A 12,269-nucleotide genomic window follows, 5' to 3' on the forward strand; every position below is an offset into this window, starting at 1 on the left:
AGGCTCACATTGGGAAGGTATCAATATCATACCGTTTTATTGAAGAAAACGATTGGGAAACTAGCACAGAATTGGACGACGCCATGTTCTGCGCTCTTGTTTCCTCGGTGGTCCGCATTCGACGCATATACTTTAGCCGCACCGTCGATTGAGTATTTTGAGTCTTCAGTTCCGAAGTGACAACAAGGTTTTAGAACTGCAACATGTCCGAAGCAGCAAAGTCCCCCGCTAAAAAGAAGCCAGCAGCGCCTAAAAAGCCGGCTGATCATCCACCTTATTTGGATATGATCAAGGCTGCCATTGTAGCACTGAAGGAGCGAAGCGGTTCTTCCCGCCAAGCCATCGAGAAATACATCAAAGCCAACTACAAGGTTGGTGAGGTTGGCTCGCACTTGAAGATGGCTTTGAAGAGAGGCGCCGCAAGCGGAAAACTTCTACACACCAAGGGAGTTGGTGCTTCAGGCTCCTTCAAGTTGCCCAAGGAGGAAAAGAAGGAGAAGAAACCAAAGAAGAAGCCCGCTGCAAAGAAGAAGCCCGCCGCCAAACCGAAGAAGCCCGCCGCCAAAAAGGCAGCAAAGAAACCCGCGGCAAAGAAGGCTGCGAAGAAACCAGCAGCGAAAAAGCCAGCAGCAAAGAAACCCGCAGCCAAGAAACCAGCAGCAAAGAAACTCGCAGCTAAAAAACCCGCCAAGAAAGCGGCCAAGAAACCCGCGGCAAAGAAGCCCGCCAAGAAGCCTGCCGCCAAGAAAACAGCTAAGAAGTGAAGTGCGACGATTCTTCAATAAACAAAACGGCTCCTTTAGGAGCCACCACACACAAAAAGCAATGACCAACAGAGCAAACATAATATATACTCTCGCCATATACATTTTTCGATTTCATCTTCATTTCTGAATAAATCTTTACAGGCCAGAGACCCGTTTCTCGAAGGTTCCGAAAAGTTTTTGCACCCAGAAAGCCAGAGCAAAATCTCAAACCCTTAAGATTACAGAGCTGTTTTATGTTCTACAGTTTCATGTTTTCCCCTTCCCCATTAGGTAAACAGTGGCCCATTTATGCGGCAAATCATAATTATTTCCGATCAATAGAAAGATCTCGCCTCCCCTTGTTACGCTCGTTCCCATTGTTTCGCGCAATTTTCGTTCTCGAGAGGTAGGCTCTTGAAAGCCTTGGATCAGGGGCATATCTAGGCAGATCAGCAATTTGCGTTTTGTCGACGAGAAAGCCGAAGTTTCGAGAGTTAATCAAAGACTTTAGCAAGCTAAACGTCACAGAAAGGTAATTAAGAATGGAGAAAACAAATCTGGATGACCTTAATTTGCCACAGGAGCCCGGGGCTGGGGGTATTCTGTAAAACTTTGGGGTGTGCCCCTGGAACACTGAAACCATTACCCTATACTAGACTATAATCATCTTGATTTTGCAGCCCTACTGTAGACGAGGCACCATAAACCCCTGCCCTATCCCAGACTGGCTATTTTCCCTGCAGAAACTATATCACTATCTTGATCGAAAACACGCTAGCTTGCGAGCAGGCTCACTTTCTTGACACCTCTTCACCAGACTCCACCCCACCGCATCGCTTTGCTCTTCGCCGCTCGCGCGTGTGATTCAAAGCTAAAGAGTGAGCTTGCTCGCAGGCTAAACATACGCTAACTAAATCAATATCTTGCAAAGTCACTTTCGAGTTTCAATTTCTATTATAGAACCCCGGGTTAAGAGCCCTGTTCTAAATAAATAAATACATTGGCCACTTTTCTGGTGAATTACAAAACTCTCTGATTTCTATAGCCTATCCCAAACTAAACTGCCTGAAAACAAACCATACCCTTCACAGCAGCGTATATCCATATAGCTCATTTATGAAAGTACCCCCCTCCCCAGAGGCGGGGAGGGGGTGAAGATTTCTACAGTTCAACTCTTGAAGGACGCGTAAGCAGGACCCTTTCAGCTCGCCCCATAGAGTCTCAGGAAATAGCGTTTATTTAGTTTCAGGCGGCGACTTACCATAATTGCGACAAACAGTCCCCTAAGAGGAGTCCCGATCCCGACTAAGCTCCATACATGACGTACTTACCGCGTCGGACGTACCTACCTGGCGTCGAGCCCCTGTTCAACGTCCCAGTCACGCAAAAGTGATTGAGGTAGCCTGGGAACAAGTCTGCTTGGATTTACATGCATTGCCAGTTCACAATATTCCAAGTTACTTTGTTGGAGTTTTTATCGCAGGATAAAGGTGATCATCTGTTTTAAAACAGGTCAGAAGTTATAATCTCTCTAGTAACTTATTTAAGAAATTATTTTGACAAATATAAGGCACATTCTGGTGAAGAAAATCAAGGAACAGAATGTGACATAACTTCTATGTTGCACGTTGCACGTTGTCGTCGTGATCTCAGAATTTTTTCTGTTTTGATTTATATAGCGTATGTCTATTTATCTTTTCGATTTTAATGGGCTAGACGGGAAAATTCAGCCTATAACATAAGCTTAATGGCTGTATTACAGTACAGTACTGTGGTGAAATCGTGTGGGGTACGACAAAACTATGCCCAGCAACTCAAATGCATCGAAAACGAAGTGTTGTGTTTTGCTCAGCTGTATGGGAAGATGTAGCTTGATATACAAGTGAATTTGTGGTGAGAAATTTTCTTATCTTCACCATATCAGTTTTCTGGGAGACTGTTCTGGGAAAAAGATAGCGTGCAGATTGGTTATGGACTGCATGCTCTCAAGAGACTGCAAAAACATTTGGGGTCACCAAATTTATTTAGTTCAATGATTAAGTGTGTAAAAAGTAACTTGATTTATGGCCTGGGACATTGTGTTGTGTTCTTGGGCAAGGCACTTTACTCTTACAGTGCCTCTGTCTCCCTCCTAGTTGCTTCATGTTTCTGAAACCAGGATAAAACCCACCTGGTGGGCCACTTGGCTCATATACAGACTTCTTTACCGAGAAAATGTTTTCATCTTCCATAACAGTCCCAGATAAATTTGACCTAATAATTCTTTTACCTCCAGAAATGGGTGGGAGCTCATCAACTCCAGTTCCATCAGATGCTGGTGGCAGTGCCGCTATTGTCACTCAAGCACCTACTGGTGGATGTCCAGTTCAACACAGTTCTCCAGCACCTGACAGAACATCAAAGCCATCAATCAGTGAATGCCCAGTCCATCAAGATAGCATGGTGAAACTTCAAGCCAGTCAGTGTCCCATTAGTGCTGGAACAGGTTGTGACAGTGCTGCTATTGATAAGGGTGCAGATGCCTTGGACCCAGCTAATATGGTAAAAGTCATAATCTTACTTTTAGTCCTACCCTTGAAAGAGTTTTTCTCCTTCTTTTCCACATTACATTTTATTATTTTAATGTCAGTGTTTAGAATTTGGTGTGATATGTATGTGAAGATAATTTCCCAAATCCAGTATTTTTTTCTAAATTCTCTACAACTGTCTACTTCACAGTTTGTTAAATATTGTAAAGGAGAAACTGGTTGGTTGGATAACTGAAAGCATTGGTCATTATTTAGGCAAAATGTGTTGGAAGTTTTGACTGTAATACAGTGAAAACCCAACAGGCCATGAAAATTTGGCCATATTAACTGGGTAACTGTATTAACGAGGTAGGGTCAAATTTCATGACTAGTTTAAATTGACTGACATCTTAACAGATGTATCACAATTGCACTTCTAAAAAACTGTTATTTAATAAGCATTCTACATGCAGATATAATTAAACAAAAATGGAAACCTCTGATCAGTACGTACAATATTAAAACATGAGCCTAACTGGCCCGAGTGGTGGTATAAACAATGTAAAATTATAAAAGATTATACAGGTTGGGATTTTACAATGTGGCCATTGGTCGTATTAATGACTGGCCATTTTAATGGGGTTTTCTTATAAGGAAATGTATCCGTGGATGTTTCACCAGGACAAAAAAAGTGACCATAATAATGAGGTGACTGTATTAATGAGGCGAGCTAAGGCAGGTTCCACTCGTAGTAGGTGTTTGTATTTCTTAGTAAGGCTAGAGGAGTATTGATGTAATTGTAAGGAGAAATTCACAGTCCTTCATTCTTTCTTTACAGATGCCTCCACCAAACCAACAACCATCTCCAGGCCAGCCATTCCCTCTGCCAATCAATCGTCAGGTGTCATCCATCCCTAGAGGGGGTACTGGCAAGGAAGAGAACTGGGTGTATCCCTCGCAGCAGATGTTTTGGAATGCAATGCTACGTAAGGGCTGGAAATGGCAGGACGATGAAGTACAGTCTAGCGACATGGACAATATCATCCGCATTCATAATGCCAACAATGAGGCTGCTTGGCAGGAGATTCTGAAATGGGAAGCGCTTCATTACAAGTAAGATTAAAATAATTGTGTTTAAGTAGAAAACGTGCTCACCTGTTTATATAGATTTGTGCTTGTTTGTTGTAATATAGTGGAACCCCGTTAATCTTGTCACCAAATGGGCCACAAAAATCTGGCCATATTAACAGGGTGGCCGTATTAAAGGGGTTCTTTAAATAAGAAAATGACTGACTGAGCTTTTGTTCAGACCAAAAAAGTGGCTGTAATAGAGAGGTGGTCGTATTAACAGGGTGACCATAAGGCAGGGTTCCACTGTATCTTCGAACTGGGTTTGTGAAAGTACAGATGACCCCTGGAAATTTTATTATATGGGTATAAACAGGTGAAAAGGAGCCCAAGTGATGTTTTAGCCTAATAAACTTAATTTATATCTACAGGGAATGCGGAACACCCAAATTGCTAAGTTTTAAAGGAAAAGCAAAAGAGTTTTCACCAAGAGCAAGAATACGAAGCTGGATGGGGTAAGATGGATACGTTCATTCTCATCAGTAGTAGAAATTTGCTGGGGTGCTGGCTGGAGGTTTTGCTCCTGATTGAGTTCAAACCCACATCAACTTGATTGAGTTCGCTCCCACATACAGTATCTTCTGTATCTTGAATCATTCTATATCATGTTTTTTTATAATTAAAGAATACCAAACTATCTGTGTGAATGGATGGGGTCATTAGGATTTTCAAGTCAAGTATGTGATGTAACCGGTCAACCACTGATTTGCTTTGACTCACTCAGATGCCAACTTACACTTTGAACAGGAAACCTTGATCTTACTTTTTACTCATACTTGCTATAGAAAAAGTTTTAAAGGCAGTTCATACTTTCAAGCATAAAAGCAGCAGTCTAACACAAAATTTGAGGACAAAATCCAATTGTTGGGGGAACTTGAAATAGAAAGTTTACAATGAGTTTAGATGGGTGCAAAACAGATAGCATTCGCTGTGGTTTATCCCTGCACCTTTTAGCTCATGATTTTCAAAAAGCTGGAAAGACACTCAAAGCAATAATAATTACTGTCTTTATTGCTAGGATAAGTTATTTAATTGTTGGCTAATTTTTTGTTTAGATTATCTGGTTGCAAGAATTCGAGCCACGCCCACAGAACCTTTAGGGCTGACCTATGAAATTACTGATGATCACTGCTGTCACTATCTCATAGGAGTTCCCCTTCCTGCCTCCTCTCCGCTGGGGATATGAAGCACCCTAAGATGGTCTCATACCAAGTGCCCCAGAATATTTTGATTGATAGTTTAAAAACTAAGTTCAACTTTCCCGTTTTGCTTTTCTTCTAATACATTATATTTGCTCATTTTGGCAGTTACGAGCTTCCATTTGATCGTCATGACTGGGTCGTCGATCGCTGCGGTCGGGAAGTCCGATACATTATCGATTACTACGACATCGGTGACGAAGAAGCTTACAAGAGAGGAGAATTCGTGGCACTTGACGTCCGACCAGCTATGGATTCGTTTCAAGCAGTGTTAGACCGAGCGAGAATTGCTGTTCTTCGGTGGACGCTTTCTTTCAGCAGTCCAAAAGACGAATAAGTTGAAAATTTGGACAGTTTGCGCAAAAAGAGCCCGAAAGCTTGGTTCTTCAACATAGACAGCAATTCCGGGAAGAAATACCAGTTTCAGATTTGATCAAGTTCGGCGAAAGATTCATTGACATGACAAGAAGTTGTTTATCTGACTTCAAGCATATTAGGAATTTCTGCACTATAACTAAACGTGTGAATCTAAATATCTAACATCTCCGCCAGAGTCGTCTTTTGAAATTCAGGAACAAAATCCTTCTTTAAAACAGTCTTGTTAACCGTCTCGGTGAAATTTGTCTAGCTTTCTCTGTTCTGGATATTGTGTACTCTTGTGTGACAAGGTTTCTATTTAAATTTGAATCGTAGAACTCGCGTACTTTTAGTTGTATTATATAATATATTGTGAGGCGGAGTGAGGAAAAATTTCTTGTTACATCAGAAAATGTTGAAATGTCTTTTAGGGCCGGCACTGACGAGGGGACTAGTCATTGCGGCTAGTCCCTGCAACTAGTCCCCTGAAGAATTTACACGAAGGGACTGGTCGCAGGGACTTGTCCCACGAACAGTTCACACGAAGCGTTTTGAAGAGCAAGTCGCAGGGACTTGTCCCAAAAATTCAAACCAGTTTGAATTCGTGTGACTAGTCGCAGGACCAAATTTTAGTCCTTGCGACTAGATTTGTGGCAAAAATGGCCAGTTCACACGATGGGACTTGTGCCCCGCGACTTTTGCAGGGACTAGTTCCCTCGTGTATGCCGACCTTTATCTTTGCTAAATCATATCAAAACTTATTGTACATACAGATATGCGCATGAATGAACATTTGAATAAAGTTTATCAAGATTCACGTTTTCAAGACGCTTTTGTAATTTTCTTTTTTGACTTTATGTGCGCGTTAAATCCACAGTCTTGCCAAAATGAACACTACAAGTATTGTACAACTTTACTCTTAGAAGAAAATTATTTGGCCTTTCAAAGTTGATGCAAACAGCCCTCTAATGTAAAACTTTTGTCTTTGAATATCTGGTGTTGGTCAATTAATCTGATAGGCCGAGGGAAAATAGACCGAGAAGAGGCTGGGGAGAGCTGCAAGTAGGCGCGCAGGCGCCCAGGGGAGGTAAAAGCAATCGTAACAACAGAAAGGTGAACCGAAGTTCCAGGCGCTCATCATTGCCATGCGTTGGGGAGGACCAACCTTTAGGGATTGTTCTACATATGCATACATCACAAAATTAAACAGTCAAATTTCCATGTGGGAAACGCTAAAACTAATGTCGAGAGTCCCTAGAGTTCGTCTCCGTTTCGAGTTTTCTTTTGTCGTTTATCCTTCTGCATTTGCGAGGTTTTCCTGAAAGAATAAAATAAGATGTTGTTTACTATAAAAGCTGCGTCAAGTCACACCATTGACACACTCCTAGTGCACGTGGTCCTCCTCACTTTTAATCTTTCTATGAGGAAGATGGCGTTCATCAAAAAACATTTTAATTGAATACTCAGTAGACCACGAGTAGTCCCTCTTTCGCTTTGCTATGGGAAAGACTATGACCCGTGCCCCATGATGACTGGGTGTTCCATTAGAGGACCTGTTCCATTACTGCTGTTTTCAGTTGTTTGACTTGTGCGTTGCTGAGACCACACTCTTACTCTCAGTGGTAACCGCCCTACTCATGCCAGGGGATGTGCTAGGGCAATCTCGTTCCCAGAGACCGCCATCCTTTTGGTCAGCAGCTGACCGAAATCGCGCACGCTCTGGGGACGAGATTGTATTCAAGGTCGATATAAGAAAATGGTGTTAACTTTTCACAGGCTTTTTGTCAAATATATAGTATTCACACATTGAAATAATTGCGCACAATTTTGTAGAAGAAGAACATGATTCTCCCTCCACACTCATTTCTTCACAGGGAAACAACAAGAAGACAGAGAATTGTTTGCATAGCAAAGGTCAAAAAACATCTTTATATTCATACTTACTTTGTCTTTTTGCTCTTCTCCTTTGTTTCACTATTTTCATTCTGAATTTCTTTATCACTGGTTTCACTCGTAGGCCTCACCTTCTGACAGTCCACGGGCAACATTTCGTTAAACCGCGAAAACGGCGCTAAATTTTCGCGATCGAAAAATATATCCGAGATGACTTCACCGACTCTTTCCTTCGTCAAACTTCTATCCAACGTTTTAAACAGACGCTTTTTCGGCTTCGCGAACAGCAACACCGGAAGGTTATCTGGAAAGATGCCGAAAACTTCGCCATATTCTGGATGGCAAGACGCGTTAATCCAGAGATAATGTAAAGGTTTATCTGCAAAATGTTAAAAAGATCATGAAGTTAATGCTAGTATTTATAATGCAAAACTAACCTACACATTTACTTGACAATAACATCCTGAAGATGTCGAAACGTCGTTTATTATTACTTTCGCTAATTTTTGTCAACTGACCGACTATAGCAGGTTGTTCGAAAGCCGGTTAACGCTATCCTGGATTAATGAACGAAGTATTAATTTTCTGGTATTAAAATGTTTTCCACTACTTAAAATTCTCCGGTGCTAATCCTGGGTTAGCTTAATCGGGCTTTGAAAAACCCGGCCCAGACCTATCGCAAATTATCTCCAGCATTTTTGTCAGATCCTGGCGCTAACAACATACTACGGCTCAAAAAGACTTGACCCATTCTCAGGACCCAATGGAGCCTGGAAATATGGAGTTCAGATATCCCTGGGGTACGTAAACTAAGTACTCCCTTTAACCTTTAGGCTTCATGTCATTTTAGTAGAATGCGCTTACAGTACTTTGGCCAGTGTCTCCACCAGACTCGGTAACTTACATTTAAAAATCAAATAATAGAATTGAAATGTTTTCGTAATAGCGTTACCTTTCATATCTGGCATTTTCTGTAGCTCTTTAAACAATTTTAAAGCTTTCTTAACTGATGTCTTTTCCTTGCCATCCACGAAGTAGATCAAACACAAACCAAGGGAGGTATCTGCACACATTCTCTTATGATTCTCAAATGTAATTTCTTTCTCTAGAGTACTCTCTCCATCCTCGTGATAAGTATTCTCAGGCTCCCTCGCCAGAATCTCTTTAACGTCTTCAACGAAAAATTCCCTCAAGCCAACTTTACCCTTGAATTTTCTGGCGGTTGGATGATCCAGGTAATGTTTTTCGTGGACAGAGAAGAAAAATCTCGTCAAGTTCAGGTACGAGATTTCTCCATACTCGTTCGTGTCATAAAATACTGAGCTAAATCTGATGAGTTCTTTGTCAGCACTCTCTGTAGCAACCATGACCAAGATGGCTGGTATTTTTCTGATTTGGAAATTCTGCCTTATCTCTTGATTAGGCTTTTGCAGAACAGCAAAGTTGAAATATTTGGAGTATTTCAGAGCAATGCCACGGAAAAGAGGTGATGTAGTGGTTTTTTCTGTAAGAGGGAATCAAAGAAAATAATTAATCGAACTACTTAGAAATAAAGATCCATTCCTTAAATGAATCTTTCCATGTTTCGAGCGGTGTTTTCTTTAAGTTCGTGTTGACTGAGTTCTGATTGGTGCAGAAAACTCGTGCGACACTTAACCAATCAGAGGCAAACATGCCGTCATTTTCTATCAATCAGTGGAGGAGCAAAACAAAATCTAGTGGAGATTTGGATGACGCACGTTTTCCCGCGCTTGACGCCGGTAGCGAATTTATGTGACATCTGATTGGTTCATTGTGTTTTCCTACATTTCATCTGATTGGACAGGTGTGATTACTTTATTTAGCTGGCTTGGGTTTCACGCGATGACTAGACATTCTATTTCCGGTTCAGGTTCATTTGACTCCTCACCAAGAATGTTTCGGCTCTTATTTTTCGAATATATATAACTCTCAAACTGGAATTGAAATTACCTGTTAGTAGCACGACAGGCATTTGTAAAGGTTGAGCTTCGTATCCTCGCCTTACACACTGCTGTAACTCCTCCATTGTTTTAACCCTGTTTGTTTCATCAGGCAGACTTTCGAGTGCGATATTTTCAGCTTCCAATCGAGAATCAACATCCTTCTTGCCCGCTGATTTTATTTTGTAACCACCATAAGGAAAAACGCGGGCGACTGGGTACTTTTTATCCTTCTGAAGAAAGCCCTTGAATTTTCAAAATATGGCATTATATTTAAGCTATAGAAGACTTATTGCGTGTTTGCATAGCCTCATCTTAACGCGAGGGGGTTGGAGAATTCGAGACAGTTGTACAAAGCTGAGACACGTAGTCGAGGGTTTGCATAACTTTCGAGAATTCTCCCAACCCCCAAGTGTTTAGATGAGGCTATCTAAACACGGAGAAAGTTTTTTATTGATTTTACAAAATATTTCTAGAAAATACGCACGAATCTCAAACGCCACAACCGTGAATACATACTCTCATCCAAACACACCTATCGACCAATGAGAGCGCACGTGGTATCTTACGTATTTTACAAAGTAAGCTTCAAAGTGAACAACATGCAGTGCAATAAAAATTAATTTGACTGTGTATCATTCCTAAAAAAGTTATCGTTCATCCATCAGATTCAAGTATTACGGTGCTCATAATTAAACGAAACTGAGTTTTCTACATCTACTATACATCTTGTTTTTACATTCATAGTTTATTGCTAAATAGCTCAACCGTTTATTGTGCCTTTCAATAACAACAGAGCGTGAAACAGGCCGATGAAAAGAAAAGCAAAAAAAATTGTCGGCCTAAGAGATACTGTCTTGATCTAACTCCAAATTCTCAGAACTGAAATTAAATGAAATATATGGGAAACGGTTAGAAGAATTTATACTAATTTTTAGGGGTCAAAGTTAAGTCGAGAATTTCATTTGAAAAAGATATCCATAAATTTAGTCTCCTGTACCATCAATCGACATAAAAAATCTATAAGACACCACATTACTAAAGCCTCTATCAGAATGAATCTTACTCTCGAAAGATCTTAAATATTATTAAGCGAGTAACGGTTGTGCTATCTCAGAACGTTTTTTGAATTGAATTCTGAATTTTGAATTTTGAACTATCATACCTTTCTCTTCAAGAACGCTCCATCTTTTTCGGGATCAATTATTCCCACTCGTACAAATAATCCTCGCAGACTAAACTCAGTTTCTTTCCACTCGTCCAGAGACACTTTCCCGGCGCCTTTGACGGCTACAATCCATGCGTCTTTCTCTCCGTCTATTACCAAGCTTTCATAATTACTAGATGTTATTTCCACTAGACCATATTTCTTGGACAAGGCGAGTTTAACGAGGAAAAACATACCGAGGAAGATCGTTTGAAAACTCGATAAAAACTTCATTCTTTTGTAAAAATCCCGTGATAACAGGTGTACTAAATGTAACGTCTTAGATATACTTGTTCGGATTAAAATTACGACACTGTTAAATAAGTCTGTTAACGATTTTTCTCGACTGAAATTGCTGGTGTTCTGCTGAAAGTTTAGATTGATAAACGTTCCCGAAAGGAGATCTTTGCCTTTCTATGCTTTACGATAAAAGACTTTTGAAAGAGACACATTTAATAGAAATCTCATTACGTGGCATTAGTTAAGGTTTACAGCAGTTCATCAGCTGATTAAATAGTTCATGAATTAATTGATGAGGATTGTTCGTTGTTTAATACTGAAACACGTCACAGTAAATTACAAATCTAATGTTACAAAGAAAAGAAATACTTCAAAATATCCCTCAGTTCTCAGCTCACAAAGCAAAACAGTGATGTATTTGTAGCTGTAACGAAGATGGAGAAGCTAGTCAGTGAGTCAATATCTTGGTTACTTTCATTCATTTTCTCTTGGTTCGTTTTAGCTTTGGACGGTTCAGTGCATGATTGAATAAAGGATACGAGAATATTGATTACACTGTTATTTTTTGTCTTTAATATTGAAATTTAGTCGCTAACTATAGATCGTTTTTGTTTACACTTTTTCGGTCATATTCTTTTGTATCTTTTCTTTTAGCTATTTTATTTTTTGTTTTACATAAAACGAAAAACACAGAGTGGGAAGCATACGAGATTAGTTGATAATTTTCGACGCTGTAGTTTTGATTATTCCAAGAAACAGCGGTAAGGTTAAACTTTACTAATGAAAATTTTACCGACTTTTGAGCTTCAGGGAACATTTATAGAATCCAGGCTCCTCTTTTTCCATTCATAAGTGGAAAAGGAGGCACTGTCAGAGAACATGCGATAAAGCTCGCACTGATATTAGATCTGTGTAGTATGCTCATTACGATTAGTCAGTGTTCGACCGTCAGCGAGAGAACATCTCATTTCGGACTGTAAAGATATGGATCAACGGTTGCGCCGTCTGGGACCGCATTTCCAAAGAGCTCT

General features: G+C 40.3%; 3 protein-coding genes across 3 annotated transcripts; 2 read left to right on the forward strand and 1 right to left on the reverse strand.

Moving 5' to 3' along the window:
* The first annotated feature begins 124 nt into the window (after positions 1-124).
* Positions 125-916, forward strand: LOC149113700 (histone H1-III-like). The gene has a single exon (XM_089286267.1). It carries the CDS (start codon positions 204-206, stop codon positions 762-764), a length of 561 nt encoding a protein of 186 aa, XP_089142393.1. The 5' UTR covers positions 125-203; the 3' UTR covers positions 765-916.
* A 1,214-nt stretch (positions 917-2,130) lies between these two features.
* Positions 2,131-6,763, forward strand: LOC110063092 (holocytochrome c-type synthase-like). The gene is made up of 5 exons (XM_020770041.2): positions 2,131-2,258; positions 3,022-3,287; positions 4,092-4,366; positions 4,753-4,836; positions 5,689-6,763. Exons 2-5 carry the CDS (start codon positions 3,024-3,026, stop codon positions 5,915-5,917), a joined length of 852 nt encoding a protein of 283 aa, XP_020625700.2. The 5' UTR covers positions 2,131-2,258; positions 3,022-3,023; the 3' UTR covers positions 5,918-6,763.
* A 1,114-nt stretch (positions 6,764-7,877) lies between these two features.
* LOC110063110 (uncharacterized) lies at positions 7,878-11,436 on the reverse strand. The gene is made up of 4 exons (XM_089286264.1): positions 10,957-11,436; positions 9,802-10,036; positions 8,783-9,334; positions 7,878-8,209 (listed from the first exon to the last, which is right to left on the reverse strand). Exons 1-4 carry the CDS (start codon positions 11,230-11,232, stop codon positions 7,878-7,880), a joined length of 1,395 nt encoding a protein of 464 aa, XP_089142390.1. The 5' UTR covers positions 11,233-11,436.
* Positions 11,437-12,269: the final 833 nt, after the last annotated feature.

Source organism: Orbicella faveolata, unplaced genomic scaffold, assembly GCF_042242905.1.
Source record: "Orbicella faveolata isolate gen_17 unplaced genomic scaffold, um_ofav_v1 contig_14, whole genome shotgun sequence".
Lineage (NCBI taxonomy): Eukaryota > Metazoa > Cnidaria > Anthozoa > Scleractinia > Merulinidae > Orbicella > Orbicella faveolata.

Excerpts from the sequence above, each read along its gene's own strand:
- LOC149113700 (XM_089286267.1), top strand. The coding sequence starts at position 204 with ATGTCCGAAGCAGCAAAGTCCCCCGCTAAAAAGAAGCCAGCAGCGCCT.
- LOC110063110 (XM_089286264.1), bottom strand. The coding sequence starts at position 11,232 with ATGAAGTTTTTATCGAGTTTTCAAACGATCTTCCTCGGTATGTTTTTC. Across the intron at positions 10,037-10,956 it reads GAGCGTTCTTGAAGAGAAAG|GGCTTTCTTCAGAAGGATAA; the intron begins GTATGATAGTTC and ends TGAAAATTCAAG. Across the intron at positions 9,335-9,801 it reads GCCTGTCGTGCTACTAACAG|AAAAAACCACTACATCACCT; the intron begins GTAATTTCAATT and ends TCCCTCTTACAG.
- LOC110063092 (XM_020770041.2), top strand. The coding sequence starts at position 3,024 with ATGGGTGGGAGCTCATCAACTCCAGTTCCATCAGATGCTGGTGGCAGT. Across the intron at positions 3,288-4,091 it reads CCTTGGACCCAGCTAATATG|ATGCCTCCACCAAACCAACA; the intron begins GTAAAAGTCATA and ends CTTTCTTTACAG. Across the intron at positions 4,367-4,752 it reads TGGGAAGCGCTTCATTACAA|GGAATGCGGAACACCCAAAT; the intron begins GTAAGATTAAAA and ends TTATATCTACAG.